The sequence below is a fragment of the Lutjanus erythropterus genome, chromosome 14 (assembly GCF_056507025.1).
Source record: "Lutjanus erythropterus isolate fLutEry1 chromosome 14, fLutEry1.hap2, whole genome shotgun sequence".
Taxonomy (NCBI): Eukaryota; Metazoa; Chordata; class Actinopteri; order Lutjaniformes; family Lutjanidae; genus Lutjanus; species Lutjanus erythropterus.
The window spans coordinates 12,084,252-12,101,243 of NC_139330.1; the positions used below are offsets into that span (position 1 = coordinate 12,084,252).

The 16,992-nt window shown below is 40.9% G+C and overlaps 2 protein-coding genes across 2 annotated transcripts in view; one reads left to right on the forward strand and one right to left on the reverse strand.

Annotated features, from left to right (window-relative positions):
- LOC146315242 (cadherin-23-like) overlaps window positions 1-16,992 on the forward strand; it is a 30,701-nt gene that overhangs the window by 9,782 nt on the left and 3,927 nt on the right. The window lies entirely within an intron of this gene.
- vsir (V-set immunoregulatory receptor) lies at window positions 841-16,111 on the reverse strand. The gene is made up of 7 exons (XM_084736429.1): window positions 15,905-16,111; window positions 7,592-8,005; window positions 6,420-6,470; window positions 6,222-6,332; window positions 5,950-5,977; window positions 4,978-5,153; window positions 841-1,332 (listed from the first exon to the last, which is right to left on the reverse strand). The coding sequence occupies exons 1-7, from the start codon at window positions 15,990-15,992 to the stop codon at window positions 1,295-1,297; spliced, it is 906 nt and encodes a 301-aa protein (XP_084592555.1). The 5' UTR covers window positions 15,993-16,111; the 3' UTR covers window positions 841-1,294.

Consider the following 16,992-nt stretch of genomic DNA (forward strand, 5'->3'; position numbering starts at 1 on the left):
TGCCAACTATGCTATGAACTGCCAAATTATACAGAGTAGGACGCAAGCAGCACACACCAATGTTTAAAGGAGAAATATGTCATATATTTACTGCACTAAATCGCAAAATGACTATGATAGGTAATCGGAGATTAAGCTGAAATACCAGTTTCTGCAACAACAACACTACAGCCAGCATGTGTGGTTACAATTTCCATTCTGGACTGGAATAACTGTTTTTGTTTGCCCGAGAGTTCAAATCAATGCCGAATGCTCGCTGAATGAGTCAGGGTCTGTTTGAGTTGTGAGAAACTATCAATAACCTTTTAGTAGATGTTCAGAACAGTTAAATTGAGCAAAATGTTAATGGAGTCTGGCAGGCAGTCACTGAACTCAACTCCAGAGTGTGTGTTTTCAGAACTATGGGCTTTTATTTTCAGGATAATGAGTTTACCTTTACATTGAGGACAGCTGAGTATATCTGCAGGCAAAAGTGCCTGTGCTAAACTGTTCACAGCTCCCATTCACTATTTGGAATGCAGTACTTATTTTTAAGTGCTAGGATCTTAAAATATTTCTCCTTTAAAGCTCTTTTCACTTTCTGACGTGTAATGTTATGCCCCTACACTCGTGCGTTGAAGTGTATACCATGTTTTTATGGTTACCAAAGGATGGGAGATTGCTTCTTTGACAGTTCCATCAGTAAATGGATCGTGTCAATTTAAAAGTTTTAAATAGCATGATTGACATTACATCTCCATTACTTCAATAGAACTGACGCCAAGGTCTGGAGCACAGAATGTTCTATAGTGATGTGTCTTCCTTCTTTCTTAGTTTTCTTGACCAAACCAAACAAGTAAATGCACCATACATGAAAGGTGTGAAAGTAGCCACAGAGGCCACATAAGCTGTTTTTATTAGTCTTAAGGTGCTACCCACGCACATGGCGAGACCCCCACCCTCAACACTTGGGGTTCTTCTCAAACATCAGGCACCTGTTGGTCCATGAGTCATTGTCAGCGTTTAAAAGAGAACAGACGTCACACACAAGCCCAGCCCCCGCCACAACGCAAGTGCTCAGAAGCAAAAGTTCGCTTTTGGCCTCCAGCTGTTGTTGCAGGTGGAAATAGTTTTTGACTGAAAAACGTTCCCTCCTGCGGTCCAGACAATGTGCAGACGACAATCCCAGCAGAGGTTATTATGAGACAGCTCATAAGGGAAAACATCGATCCGGAGGCAGAGAGAAGAGGAAGAGAGTTGCGGGTCTGTCCTCCAGATCAGCAGTTAGAGGAGTGGATGAGGGTTCAACCCCCTTTTAAATTTGCACGAGCTCTGGAGACTCGAAGATTGTGTCTGCAATAGAGAACAGTGCAGGTCAGTGAGAGCATAGAAATGATAGCTGGAAATCCACGTGCATCAGTGCACTTTTCATGTCTGTGTGCTGGCACGTGGAAATGTAGATATTAAAGTTGTCAAAACTATCGAAGCATAGTGTCTAATTGCCCATTCAAGACCTCACCTCAGTCTTTATTTTCCTGCCTGAAATTTGTCCTGCAGCAAAATCTGTGACTTTTTCTGCACCAGCACTTAGTGCAGGTTATTATTAAAAGAAAAATAATAAAAGGAATAATAATATTTTGTCTGCCTAAGACTTTTGTTGACTCTTTTTGCTGTGGTATCGAAAGAGGTATCTTTTTTTTTTTTTTTCTAGTATTATATCAAAGATTGAAGTACATATGAGGGAGTTTGTATTTAAAATTGCACTGTCCAGCATGCAGACTAGGGATGGGAATCTCTTTGTACCTCATAATTCAATTTGATTCTGATTTAGAGGGCTACAACGTGTTTGGAAAATTACTGTTTTATTTCTATACATGATTTACACTGCAGGACTACTTTTAAAACATGGCGTATTTGTAACAATCCATAAAAAGTTTAGTTAAACACAACTTGCATAGAGTGTGACCTTGTCCAGGGTTAAGGTGACCTATTTTTTTTGGCTTCTAATGGGAGGGGGGCCTCCCAGAAAAAGTTGGGAACCACTGGGTTAGATGATTCATTCTGAATTTGATCAACGTTCTGCATCTGTTCAAATCTTTACCCTGGGCTAATAACTGGCAGAAAAACTTCTCAAAAAGGTGGTGACTGCTCTCTGATTCCGCACTGGCACGATTAATTCCTCCAAACTAAATTTTTAACTTTTCTTCATTGATTCATAATCTTTCAAAAGAGAATCACAATGCATCTAAGAATCTATTTTTCCCCACGCCTAACATGCAGATCTTATCAAGAGACACCGCTGCTTTCTTTTTCCGAACCTCCCACCCCACAGAGCGGTGTAAGCGCAAACTGTCTGATAGATTTTCTCAGAATAAGACGTGTTTCAGTGGAAACCCATTAAAAAGGGAACAATGAAGCCTCAAGTCTCAGTTGCGACATGTTTAAGATAAGAGGGAACTGCTGCTAGTTAGATTCCGCACGGCTGTAGGTCAGCGGGCCAAAAAACACGAAGAAGAAAGCTGAAGTGTGGCTTTTATCCACGTAACATGAAACCCTAAACCAGGCCGTGTATTCTGCATAGCTTCTGTCAAACATTGAGGGAAATGAGCCCAAGCAGAGAAAATCCACCTTGAGAAATTTATAAGATATGGTTTGGGGGTTTTTTTCTTGCATTTTTGATAGTTTTGTCAATATTTGTGACTCTCTCTAGAGGAGAAACGTGGCTGTAATCTGAGATACCATCAACCAACAGAAGTTTCCATCTGTCACTTCTTTCACACTATCAGCACTTTTAGCTGTTACCAGAAATCTATTTGGGCACATAGGGCAAAACTGCAGCATCTCAATTAGGACTCATTCAGTGAGGATGGCCTAGATTCACCTTATATTTATGCTTGTCACTTCTCACTGTGTGCTGTCAATGGACAAACTCCAGTGTGTCTTTCTGAGTGTGTTTAAGATGATAGAAAATGACATATGTGATGGTTTAGAGAAGATTTTCAGTAAGTCTGCTTCTGTCCTTCCCACTGTACCATCATCGACTGTGCTGCCAGGAAACGGGGCAATCCAGCTCAGTATGCCTGGAATGTCTGCAGGTGCCCCGGGAATCGGTAGAAAAACACTCAGGATTGAACCCCTTCACCGTAACTAATGTTTCAGTATTATTTCAAGTTGAGTCGCAGAGAACGGCTGAAGGGGCCATTAGTGTTAAATGAGAGTGCTGATGGGTGGAGAATGACTTGCGAGCGAGGCAAGAGAAGAATTCAGATGATGACAGCATAAGGAGCTGGTTTCGGTTGTGTGGGGGAGAGAAATTAAACTCCCTACGCTGAATACTTTTTTCACATCACAGACCCAAACCAGCTGTTTTGAGTGTGAGCGTGCAGGCTTTGCACAAGAATGTGAGCATCTTTCCGCCGGCACTACTCCTACACGCAGGATGTTTCAGCAGAAGTACAAAAAAGGCATAGTTATACTTTGATTGCATCAGTCTTTTTACCATACTGACTGTACATTTTGAAATATTCCCCGAACTATGTCCTTGTGCAATACTGTTTCGTGACACTACTCAAGTACTTTTGCACATAATTTGAGCATCACATGTGAATGAGAAGTGGGTCAGGTTTATGCATTCACAGTGTTGTCCATGAGGCATGACCTGACAATAGATACAGGACACACATTCCTTATCTGAAAATGTTCAGGTGAGATAGCTCGTACTCAGATTTCTTTGTGTTATGGTGCTGATTAGAGAGACGTTTGAGTCGGGCAAAGGGGCAAAAGCTGGACACCATGGAGAGTGAGTTAGATAATAGACATATATATACTGGATGAGGGGTTTGTACAGGTGCTGGAAATCCTTGGAAGCATCTTAAAATTCAAGTGTTTTCAGGGTGCTTGAATGGAAATCACTACCTGCCTGAATATCTTTAAAGATTTAGAAATACAGTGATATGGATATTGGCTCAACCAGGTTATTTAGGAAGTCTACTTATAGACAGGTGACACATTTTGAAACCTGAAACTCTGTCATGTTCTTTTACTTTGTCACCCTTCTGTATAATGCTGTCATGAATGAATTTTGGTTCGTTTAACCAACAGACGGTTTAATGTGATGAAGAGAAATAATCATTTTGAGTAAATGTATATAAATATGTAATTTACCACAGCTGTAAGGTGCTAAAAAAGCTTGAAAATGCACCTTGAAAATTCTTGAAAATATTTGAATTAGACTTTGGAAAAGCTGAATAAACCCTGTGCGCATAGATTCCACTCTGACGACCTCCGTCTGTCGCTGCAATACGTCAACGTTGGCACGTCTGGTCTGAAAACAAATACATGTAAACAGGGGAGCAGCATTTTCTGGATAAAATGCACCAAAGCATTTATATTTATCAACCAATTTCAATTAGTCTTTTTATTTTCACATAGACTAAGTTTTAAAAAAAACTTTTTTCATGTGCTATGTAGATAATAACCCTTTGAATATAACATGGCTCATTAATATTGGTTGAGAAATGTAAATGTTGTAGGGCTTTATGTCCAGGAAAATCACTGCACCCCAGTTTAATTGTATTTGTTGTAACACCAGGCTTGTCTGGACCAATATTACAGCGATGTTGACGTCCTGCAGCAAAAGGTTGAAGCCGTCAATGCAGCGTCCACGTATATACGTCTATGATCTAACCCAGGGGTTCTCAAACTTTTGTGACTGAAGGCCCAATTCTGAAATTTTTCCGAGGACCACATTCACAAATAAATGAGAAAAAAAACATTAACAACAAAAAAAAGGAGGAAAAATTTACTGGGCTGTGACAAGATTTGACAACATTCAACACACTGAATGTAAATTCTACAGCACAGATAAAAGTCTGTCCCAGTCTGAGCTGATAGATTCAGCATTTTTCTTCTTTTTTAGTGTGAGTTGCTGTTGTGTTGTCAGGATGTTCAGTTTTGTGTGTGTGTGTGTGTGTGTGTGTGTGTGTGTGTGTCTCCTACCTTCTACTGGAAAGAATACGTCCCCATGTGCAGGAGGGCTGAGGGGGGTTCCTGGCTCAGACAACAGGTGGCGTCCTGTCTCTGAGGCTTGCCTGGTCATGATCTGAGACACGGTGCGGGTCTTACTCTGTGGTGATCCGCCAAGAAACACGGGGTTCTCGTGGCCAAGAGCCTCGCTGGACACACACACGTACGCACGCACACAAGAAAGAGAAGAATCCAGATGAGTAAGATGTTACTGATATGACCGAGCAAACTGTTTCAACACTCATCTGTTACTCAAGATGTTTAAAAGCTTTATGTCCGTCACTCTTGTATTCTAGCAGTAATCAGGCCTTTATCACTTTAATGAACATTAAATATTACACTGTAATGGGGAGCAGTAGGCTGTGTGCACTTGATTTAATGACAGAGCCATAAAACTATCTCCCTTTGTGCCATAAAGCAATCCAACAGATTCCCCTCAAAATACATTCCAGGGGCGCACAACAGAGAAAATAATGATACCAGTACAGCAGGGGTGTCACAACTCTCCAAACTCATTCAATTTGACTTTGAATTTTAAGGTCACATTTTGATTTTTTTTTTATTTAAAACCTTTTTTTTTTTAACCATCACACAAGTGACATCAATGCACAGCCTTCACTGCGCCAGTTATTGAAATTGAAAGCTCAGTCTGATCAATTGAAATTGTCACACCCCTATTGTACAGTAATAAAGACCCCAAATGCATTTAGTCAAGACTTATCACCGTTTTAAAGCTCTCAGTAAATCTTTAGCAAACAAAAGTTCATAGGAATCATCCACAATGTTTTGGTTTGATCAGCTTGTTTGGCTGAAGGCATCTATTGTGTGAGAAATGTTGTGGTCATGCACAGTAGAATATCCATGCACGTGGTATTATTATTCTAAAGAGCAGCTGTGAAGCTGGTCTGTGTAACCAGCTGCCTGACAGACTGTGGGAAAACGTACCTGTCCATCCTCACCAGCTCTTGTGCACCTGGGAGAGAGGAAGCGGGAAATGGGCCATTGTAAGTGAATTGAAACAGAGCGGAACACTTCAGACAGAGTGTGAATGTGTTTCCTACTGTGTGAAATACAGTTAATCCACCTCGCTGACAGGAAATATGTGTCAGACAAAACACTACGGGGGACCCCCAGTGTGACAGATTTATATTTGACCCATAGCGTGGACATGGAAATGAACGTGTGCGCGCTTGTTTGTGCGTATCAGTGATACATACGTCTGCTCGACTGGGAGTTCTGCCTCTGTTTGTACACGAGCACCAGAATGAGAGGCAGAGACAGCAGAGCCAAGATGCAGGCCGCTACGGCCAGGGCCACTGGCACCGAGCCTGAGGAAGCAACAGACTGAGAGTTAAATAAACACCGTAACTGGCCAGTCATCCAATGGCTACGAAGGCTTGAATAAGGTGACATACCTCCAGGTGGCGCGGGATCCCAGACGGTACATTCTTGAGATCCATTTCTCCCTGAAAAGAGAGAACAAAGCACATGGTTTCTCACATATAATACATCATGACCTGCAACTGGTTTGGGTTTCTATCTGAGTGCAGCAGCTGCCATTCACCTCAACATTTGACATTTATGCACAGTCATAGACCGCAATGAGCACTCATAGACCACATTATGATCCTGTCCTACTTAGCAATTTTGCAAAAGACACAATGGATCTTGAAGTTACAATAGTTATCTCATACCTTTTCAATACCATATGCTCAAAAAGATACAATATCTGTTAATTAGAGTATTATATATATTGAATACCTTATTCAGGAAAACACAGATAATGTGCTGAAACAGATATTTCTTCTGTCCAAAGTTACTCATTATTATTAGGAAAAGGTCTGGTCCATGATTAAGTTGCATCTACCTAAATCAATCACAGACTTAATGCAAAGCAGTATCTTTCGATTTTATAAAACATTTTTTTCAGTTTCTGATTTTTCAATATCCTCCATTTAAAGGGGAGGTGGTGGACAGTTCATAATTAATTAAGCTAAAAAATAAAGAGAGAGATGAAAAGTATAGTGATGATTTGGTAAATATATTTCATAATTAATTATATATTAAATAATTTTGATCCTTTAGGCACAATTCCAATGCCAATGAATATTAGGTTAGAAAATACAAAATTTCCCCAATTCAATGTGACTTCTGGTATAAACCCACCCACTTCCCGTCTTCCATCTGAATACAAATACAGACTCAAATAATTTTTTTGGCTCAACAGATACAAATACTGATGTCTCTGTGCACTTTAAGCAACAAGTAGTGAAGCTATTTAAAAAATGACTGAAGTGCTCAATCACGACCTCTGTTCAGTGGTCAGTGATTTTATTCTGTACCAACTCTGTGAGAAAGCTGTTTTTATCCAGAATTTATCCTATTTTTAGGATTTGTGTGCCTAGAACTTTTTTCTTTTTGCCGTGGTATCAAAAGAGGTACCGAGTATATATATATTTTTAACTAGTATTGCATCAAAGTTTAAACTTCTGGTGTTGTGACAGCTCTATTCCCATGCCAGTTTACCATGTGCTAACATATGTGTTAGCTCACAGCACATTCACACCCATACATTTGATGTCCTTACGTGGTGTAACTTGGAGAACAATGTGGCTGTGGGGTCTCTGCACGAGGGTAGCGTGGTTATGATCCTTCTCGATGTCTAGGACCATACAGCAGTAGCGACCCTGGTCGGCGTGGGTCACGTTCTGTAGAACCACCCAGAATTCATGCTCAGCAGATCCGAATTGCAACCCTGGCTGCGTGCTGTGGTTGACATGGGGATGACCACCATGGGTAGCTTGGCGTGGGCCCATCCTTGGTGTGCAGTGCTGGTCGCTGTGGGGCGTGAAAAGCCAGCTGCGCCTCAAAACATCGGTGGGGTGCAAGGCAGCACCTCGCTGGTTACACACCAGTTTAGCAGTTGTTCCCTCGGGACAGGTGTAGTACAGGTGGGGGGCTGAAACGCTGATGGTGGAGTGGGAGTGGGACATCCCTTTAGCTAGAGAGAAAAGACAAGTACAATTGTAGTTAACATATGTAACTGGTTTTTTTTTTTTACCAACTTTAGTAATTCAGTGAACCTGATTTAGACCTTTCAGACAGCCCTTCCTCACTGGATGTAAACCTTCGCAAACAAGCTCTCCCAATCAAAGGCTGTAAATTACGATGATAAAGTTTTGGGTTTTGGCTGCGGTTAGGGTTTAAGTCTGCCAACCCAGGATTTGTATGCCATAGAAATCCCCTCTCTATATATTACAGATGACAAAGGAAAACCAGAGGAAAGAAGGGAGTATATTTAGTAGAACAGTCACATGTTTGTCACAAGTTTACTCTGGAGGCAATGGCACAAATCCAGGAGATTTATATTAAGAAACTTCATGAAACTTTACATCTAACAAGGACAAAAGGTTAAACAGCGAAAGCAAACATCAACATTTTAATAGTAATATTTAGATCCAGCTATCTTTAATTTGGATATGTGGTAAGGTTTTGTAAATGTATAGCCCTGATATCATAAGATAATATATTCAAAAAGGAAATTGTTTGCTAAGTCGCAGTTCACTAGACCTACAACAATGAACTGATTATTGATTAATTATTAAATTAATCACCAGTTGTCTGGATAGCTGATTTATAGTTCTGGGTAATTTTTAAAGAGTCAAAATTCTTTACTCATTTATGACAGTAAACTGAATATCTTTTTGGTTGTGTACAAAGACATTTGCTGACATGATCTTGGATTTTGGGAAACACTGATCATTATCATTATTTTTATTCACTGAACAACTAATCAGTTACTCGAGAAAATAACAGATTAATTGACAATGAAAATAACTGTTCATTGAAGTCTTATAGTTTAGCATGTAAGGGATAAAGCACAGTGATCAGATCATTATTATGAAATAAACCCTAAGAGGAACAGGATGATACATCCTGAAGGGCTCTATTTTAGAACGACGACATGCTCACTGAACATTATTCCACATATTACATGGTTTTTAAATTATTTTATGGATAGCGACAGTCTGCTCTTCATAGCAATAGTTTGTTATACATGGCAACGTACTGTGACCTTAGGATGCCCTAACTGACCAATCAGAGTGGAGTATTTAAGAAAGCCATGTAATAATCAAATGTAAATCATAGGTGAAGTTTATTGGTATGAAGTTCCTCCCTGACACTGCCAGTCATTACACAAATAACCAGAGAGCAAAAACTAATTTTAGCAACTACTAATCTCAACATGGATCTTAAGTCCAACACGTTTCCATAACCTACTTCCGCACACTACATACTTCCTGGTTTTGTGCTTTTTTGGTTAGCAGTTTGTTTCCTCTTCTGTATATTGCTATTGTGGTTAGCGATAGTACAGAGTGTCCTGGCTAAAGTAAATATACTAACCTCCTGTGGGAATTAAATTGCATGTTCTTCTCAGAAGAGAGATACTAGCCAATATATACAAGACCTCATTTGACATTTGCTGCTGACCACTGACAGCTACTGCTGTGTGGTACCATTACCCAGACACTGCAGTGAAGTAGCCCTTTAATTCTCAGAAGACTCAGCACATACCTTTTAAGTACACTCAGGAAACCAAACAGCTGTTTCTTTACATACTTCTCCATCTCAAATGCTGCTCACCCACATCCTGTTCTAACTTCTGTAGTGCAGCAGAGCACGAATACACAGCTCTTTAATGTGTGCTCTCAATGATTATTTCATTGTAATAACACAACAATAATAACATATTCTCAAGCTAAGCAGTGTGAAGCCACATTACACAGCCATAGTGCAGCATCAGCATATATAGCATTTTAAACAACAGAACAACTCTTTCACTCTGGTTGTCCCTGCTTAAATAGATCATTACCCTCCATTGTCTGCAACAGGTTGTGGTGTGGTTTGGCATCCTAGAATACTCAGCGGTGCAAAGACAGGAAAGCTTGCATGTGCATCATACCATGTGGGGGTGGACTGCAGCGAAAGAGGAGCATGCATGCAAGTGTGTGTTATTGCAGTGGCACCATTGATAAGAGATTACCACTCAGAGGGTGACTGGTCGGTGCCGGGATGTGAGGAGTGGACTTCCTTCCTGAGTTGTCTAGGCGTGCCAACGCTAACCCCCTCCTCCCGCTCCTCCTCCCGTCTGACTCCTTACTACTTAAAACTGAATTTGAAGGGCTACAGCTGCTGCTGTGTGGCTCTTTATGGCATGAAAATTCAAGCAGGTTGCACCCACACCCCAATCAGTAATGATGTCACAGCAGGTGTTCTCCATCTGCCGTCAAAGACAGAGCACATGCTTTTACATCAGAGATTAGACTGCAACAAGCTGCTGCAGCTTTGTGTGATTTACTGTAGATTTAACCATGAACTAATTATTGGCTGTTTTTGTGCACTACCACTACTTTCCTGAAGGGGCAGCAGATGCAACAGAACATAATTGAGGAAGCACATGAGTTGTTTTAGTCTAAATGTCAATACTGGTGGTAAGTGGCTGGTTTACACTCTGCTGGAGTGGAAATACAGTAGCCGACCGGCCAGCGACCTTTGCTTTTTGATTAGCTGTGCATGTTTGTATATTCAGTATTTCCACATCCTGTGTAGGTGTCACCCAGTGTGTGTGAGGTACGTGCCATGTTCCTGTGTGTGTCACTGAACTGTGGATGAGCCATTGTGTGCAAGGGAAAAGCAATAGGAAGACCAGGGAGGGTGATTAAAGTGAAACTGTTGCCCCCACGGCGGTTCCTGCCTGCCTGGTAGGACAATGAGAGGGGAAGCCCTTCTCTGCTCCTGTTTCACACCCCGCCCTGCCTTCTTCCCTGACCTGCTTTTTGACAACTCTAACCCCAGTTACACTAGCCGAGATGGATTTCTGTCAGAGGAGTGAGAGCCTCTGTTATAAAATATATTTCACACATGTGAAAGTCTAACTTTTGCCTGATTGGAAGCCAGATAATTATTAAAGGGATACTTCTAATTAGTTGAAGTGGCGTTGTATGAGATACTTATCGATAGAGTGTTTTACCTACAGTAGATGGCTTGTATGACAGGAAACCACAACTTATATAGGCCAAATATTACTCTCTCACACTCAACCAGACACGTTGGGTGACATCATTCATTTTATCTTGCAGAACAGGGGAGTTGCTGGTCTACCGCTGCCCCAATCTGTGCGTTTCCTTGTGGTATTGTATGACCTCTGTGTTTTAAAAGATTCATTTGGATTCATCAGAGTCACACAACAGCACAGACAAACCAACCGATCGAGGCGGCCGTAGAGCAGCAACCCAGTGCAGCTCACACTGAAACTGATTTTTACTTTTTCAGGTCAGCCTTTTTTAAGTGGCTAAAATATGTTTTTCTGCTGACTGTGTCCAAAGCAGGACACTGCTTAGCCTCCTACACCGAGACGCCTGCCACTTCCCCACACTGAGAGTTTGCCAGCTGTCATCTGCTGTAGGTAATGCACTAACTATTATAAGTACCTCATACAACTCCAATTCAGATAATCCAAAACTATCCCTTTAATACAGGGTTGCCAGCTGGGAAACACGATTATACACATTAGATATATTTCAGGAATGCTTACTGACAAGACCAGACTTTTCTATAATAGTTTTAGAGACAATGAACATGAATTTGTAAAGCATGTTAGGTGCCAACTGGGTATCTGAGCTGTGTTGGTGTGGTTGCAAACAGGTAAAAACATACGGCACGCTTTGCCCTTTGTCTGGTACAGACAGGATTTCTGTCATTTCTGTACACCAGACATCTGTGTTTTGGCTCCATTATAGATCTAAGTTTCCTTCTCTGATCTCTGTTCTCAGGATCCTGATAGCCCCTCAGGGCCCAGAAACAGGCCCTCCTTTGTTTTAAGCCTGAATGCCACCTGTTTGGGACATGTTGCCTCTGACAGCTTTCTTACATTCAGACATGCAGCATAGCCTGTGTGAATTAATTAAACATGCCTTCATACCTGCTGAAATTGCCCCAAGTTTAACTATTTGAACTACTATTGCAAGAGCATTTTTATTCCTTTACTGAGATGCCGCAAGATGCAGCCGAGGCTACACAACATGACCTACTGGTAAATCTGGTTTCCTTTTACTGGGATGAGTTCTCTACCTGTGTTTGTACGACACAAACTACTTCTCCTCCCACACACACACCTAACACTCCACCCTTTTTCACACCTTCTGTAATGGTAATGATTATCCAACCCATTACAGAGTAATAATGAAACCAGCAGAATCCCAGATTAGCCCCTCCACACACACACACACACAGTTTCAGTTGATGCTTCTAGCACCACAAACAGATGCATTATAAGGATCTTTTCAGCAACAGGAAGTGTTAAAATGTGGCACTATAGACTACCCACTCATATAAGGAAGTGGTTATGGGTCAGCGATGCAGATCGCCATGTTCAGGGTTCCATGACATTTAATTATAGTCATTTGCTGTGTCTTTTTGTTACACTGTGAGCCAGTTTGAGATCAACTTGTTTGTACAAGACATGCTATTAAAATAGTGTGCTTCCTCTAAATTTATCTCACGCGTTAAGCTTACGTTACAGGGTTACGTAATGACAGTTTCATAAACACATTTACAACATCATTACGACATCCTTTATTTTCACGTAACTGCTGCTGAAATGTCATTTTGAAAGCATAAATGGGTCTTTTTAAACTGTTGAAACAGTTAAAGTGCAATTATTACACAATTTTGGCAAAATGGTTTAATTATTATCAACTGGTTTGCCTGCTGCCTTTTTTGAAGGACTTTTTTGGGTCATTTCTGCTTTCCACTTTAAAATACATAGTTTTAAACTGCTCTGCTTCCAGTTGCAGCAACACAAACAGCAACTTCTTCATGCCTGTAGTGCTATTATTTAGTTTGTTTTTGTGTGACTTGTTGAGTTTTGGAGATATTTGCCATATTGCTCAAAGTACAAAAAAATGTTTTTGACAAACTTTCTTTCCAGAAATCATGACCTGATTACTCAAGATAATCCACAGGCCTTGTTGTAAGAATTTTCATGTTGGAACTATTTTCTTTATACAGTGGAATCTACTGGACCTACTTTCCTGCTACTAGAAAGAAAGTAGTTCCTACACAAAATTGCACCTAACAATGTCTGTGGATTATCTTGAGTAACTGGTTCATGATTTTTGGAAAGAGACACTGGTGTTGATTTTTTTTTTTTCAAATGTCAGGTGTAATTCAGTCCCAATTTTATCACATGGCTTTGTTAAATACTCACTTCTGATTGAGTCAATTAGAGCATTCTGGCCTGTTATTTGTGTATATCAGATTGTTGCTATGTGTAACAGACCGCTGCTATGAAGAACAGATCATTTCTATGGATGCCCTGCTGATCATAGACTCTGGAAGAGCAAGAAAACATTTTCAAACCATAAAAATCCATTTTAAAATGAATGTTTTTGTCAAACTATTGATTTTTTTGGTATGTTAACGTGTAATAAGCAACATAATGTACAGTGAGCAGGTCATAATTGCAAATAAAACCCTTCTAGGGTGAGTCAAGACCTGTGTCATCCTGTCTGGGTTTATTCCACTGTAATGATAAGCTAACTGTATGTTGTCACTTACATATCAAGAGAAGGCAGACGCCTCTATGGCTGATATCTCCAAAACTTTGCCACTCACACCAAAACAGTCTAGATGGATAACCAGCACTAGAGGCCAGGAGAAAGATATACATGTATAAATATATATATATGATTTTGAGGTGAACTGTCCCTCTAAATATTTTAGATCTTTACCAACCATTAGGTTGCTGTTTTTGTTGTTGTGACTTGAAGCACAGTCAGTCAAGGCTCTATCATTGACGGTCAATGCTGCATCCTTGGGTGGTTCTGTGAATAACCAGTGTGGGAGACACATCTTTACCAGAACTATGACAGCTGCTGGTGCGTGGGGATTTTTTTTGTCAGTCATTCTCGCTGTATATTGAATATCAACAACTAATATTTCAACTCTGAATATCTGACAGACCTGTGTGATACCCGAAAAAATCACAGAAGAATATGGGAGCTCCCCCTCCTCCATTATCTTCTTATTACTCAAGCACATGCGGTGTGCACCCACACACATGTGCTGTGTGTCAACTGTATATCCCTGGTGCCAGGCCTAGGGAACTAATTTTTTTTCAGTTTCGTTGGGTCAGACCTGTCCTTGTCAATGAGATCGACCCAGGAAAGCATTTTTAATCGCTGCCACCCTAATAATGACTTATTCATTTAGGACAGGAGATCAATGCACGACACAAGCTCTGTCACAACAGGAGGAGAAAGTAGAGTGCTCACATCCTGTGGCGTTTATTGACCATTTTTTTTCACAGTGCCATTGTCCGGCATGGGGAGCTAAATGCTTATCTCGTCTGAGGGGAAAAGAGCCGCTGATTATTGCTCTCTCTGTTTATCTCAGGTCATGTTTTGTGGAGGAGAAACCCATTATTGGCGCTGGCACAAACAGCTGTTTTCATCACAGGCTGAGAGGAAGGAAACTTCCAAACAAAGGAGACACAACAGGGCTGAAGGGAGGGCACCACAGCCCTAAAGTTAGACTTTGGCCTTGTAAGTCTTTTATTAGAGCCTTTTGAGTTTTATAGGCCTGCATAAATGGATCCAAACACTAAATATATATAAAGACACGGGCTGGGAAATGCACTTGGTTTATTATCTGGAAACATTTGAAATACAAACATGTTCTATAAGCGACATGTGTAAAGATTTTTGTCCAGGGTTGATCAGCCTCAAAGTTCAGTAAACATCTCTAGTTGCCTTTGACGGACTTAACGTGTGATCTTATCCAAACAGAGTAAAATCCTAAAGCCGAAAACTGATAACCTCTGCGAGGATTCAGCCTCGTTTGAAGTGAAGCACCCTGCACCCCGGAGGCAACAGCTGCTTCCCGTCTCCTCCAGCGTCAGTTCCCTTAACTTCAAGCAATGCCAAAGTCCTCGACAAATAAGAAAATCCCTGCATTTTGATTACAGATGATCACACACTGATTTTTTTTTTTTTTGTGAAACCGTAGCAATAACTGGTTCAGTGAGGGGATGAAATGCTGGATGCACAGGTCACCATACACGCAAAGCCCAGGAATGTTTCCCCTAATGACGTTTTATGTCACGTCTTGGGCATTAAATGTATATTTTGGGGTATTTTAAGACTCGGTTTCGAAACATCGGCAGCCACTGTTCAATTTGCGGCTATGTTGTAAAAAGTTAGTATAAGGTGGGTTTACGCGCTACATCCCTTGGGAGTGGCTATAAAACAGCTTCACACCAGATGTTCTGTCTCAAAACAACAGCAGCAAAAGTCCGAAAAACTTTGGATTCTCTACACATCCATGCATCTACGCCGTAAAATAAAAAATAATACGAAATAAACAGAAATTTCTGCAACTGTTTCTGAAAAAAAAATATGCAATGTGAGTCTGTGGTTCACATCAAGTTCCTGGTCCACCTACACGCACATTTTGTGGGTTGTTAGTACAAAGGAAAACAAAAGTTTTGGGCTGCCCGAGTTTGGAAAAAATACAGAAACTGGTAGGCTGTGAAACAGGCTGAAGTTACAGTCTATACTAAGTCTGTCATCTTCATATCACATCACTTTATCTTCCTGCTGGTAGTCAACTGATGACCTGGATGCTTTAAACGTTTTCGTGCTCGTGAAATAGACTTTTCGTCGCGTGCGGAAAACAAAAATCTCTCTTCCTCTTTACCGAATTCAGTCACTGGGTTTGTCACTAAAAGAAAGTTGTCAACAAGTTCAAACACGCCCGTTGGCCAGTTGGACGCGCCTGTTTAACATAACCTCTGCAGAGGTCATAATGTACGAGCTGTTGTTGTTATTTTCGTGCTTACCTGCAGCTGTGTACAACAGAAGAGAGCAGAACCACAGCAGTGACTTCTGTCCCCAGAGTGATGTCCGACAGGGTAATCCCCGCTCCATGGTCGACTGGATGTTGAAGATGTTGAACGCAGTTCAGTGTTTGACTCACACTGTCATCAACTAATTCTACAACTTGCCTTTGTTGGACTTTTTTTTTTTTTTTCCTGCTCACTCTTGAACTATACAGTTTCTCCCAACTTGTTGCCAAAACACGGAGAGGTGGTTGACAGCTCCTCGTCACTTCGTTCCCAGGTTGAGATGAGCTTACTGAACTTTGCAGCGCAAAAGCAACGTGATACAGAGTCTACACGCTCCTCCCCCTTCTGTCACTTCTCTGTCCCACCCCCACGAGTAATACTGAAACAGAGGTAGTGATGAAGTATCACCCCACAAAGTACACAGAAGAAAAAAAACTTTCTCCCACTTCCATAATTTTTTTAAAATAGAATTTGAATATAATTTTAACACAAATGTTAAAGGGATACTACACAATTTAGTATTGCAAGGGTACATATTTCATCTTGTGTGGATAATAAACACGTCCAAAAGTTTCAGAGCAACCATGGTAGTAAAAGCTGTCAGTGTCCTGATGCATGGTGGGAGGGGAGAGGGAGGGGCGCCCTGCTGCTGCCACAGGAGTGCTGATTGAGATTACAGTATGCGTGGGAGTAAATTACAGATTTGTGTATATTTCTCACTTTCCCATTGATGGTCTGAGTAACTCACTAGATTCGTCAATTCGTATATTAAATATTTTGGCAATAAAAGGACCCCTGGCTATAGGTAGATAGTGGACCAAACCACTGAGGGGTGCACACAATCACTCAGGACTCAGCACAGGTTGTTTTGTCACAATACTGAATCTCACTAACATTTACTAGTTGCTGAGAAACAACAGTGGTTACGTTTTGTTTATTTATTATCATCAGAAGTCCCTAGATATTGGTGGGGACATCCCAGCTGTCCCGACTGTCCCTACCCAGTTTTACTTAGGTCCTTGATACCTTATTGACTGAAATAACCCAGAACCAAGTAGTTTTGAAACTTCTTCAGCTTGAAT

Excerpts from the sequence above, each read along its gene's own strand:
- vsir (XM_084736429.1), bottom strand. The coding sequence starts at position 15,992 with ATGGAGCGGGGATTACCCTGTCGGACATCACTCTGGGGACAGAAGTCA. Across the intron at positions 6,471-7,591 it reads TGTTCTCCAAGTTACACCAC|GGAGAAATGGATCTCAAGAA; the intron begins GTAAGGACATCA and ends CTCTCTTTTCAG. Across the intron at positions 6,333-6,419 it reads GGATCCCGCGCCACCTGGAG|GCTCGGTGCCAGTGGCCCTG; the intron begins GTATGTCACCTT and ends TTGCTTCCTCAG.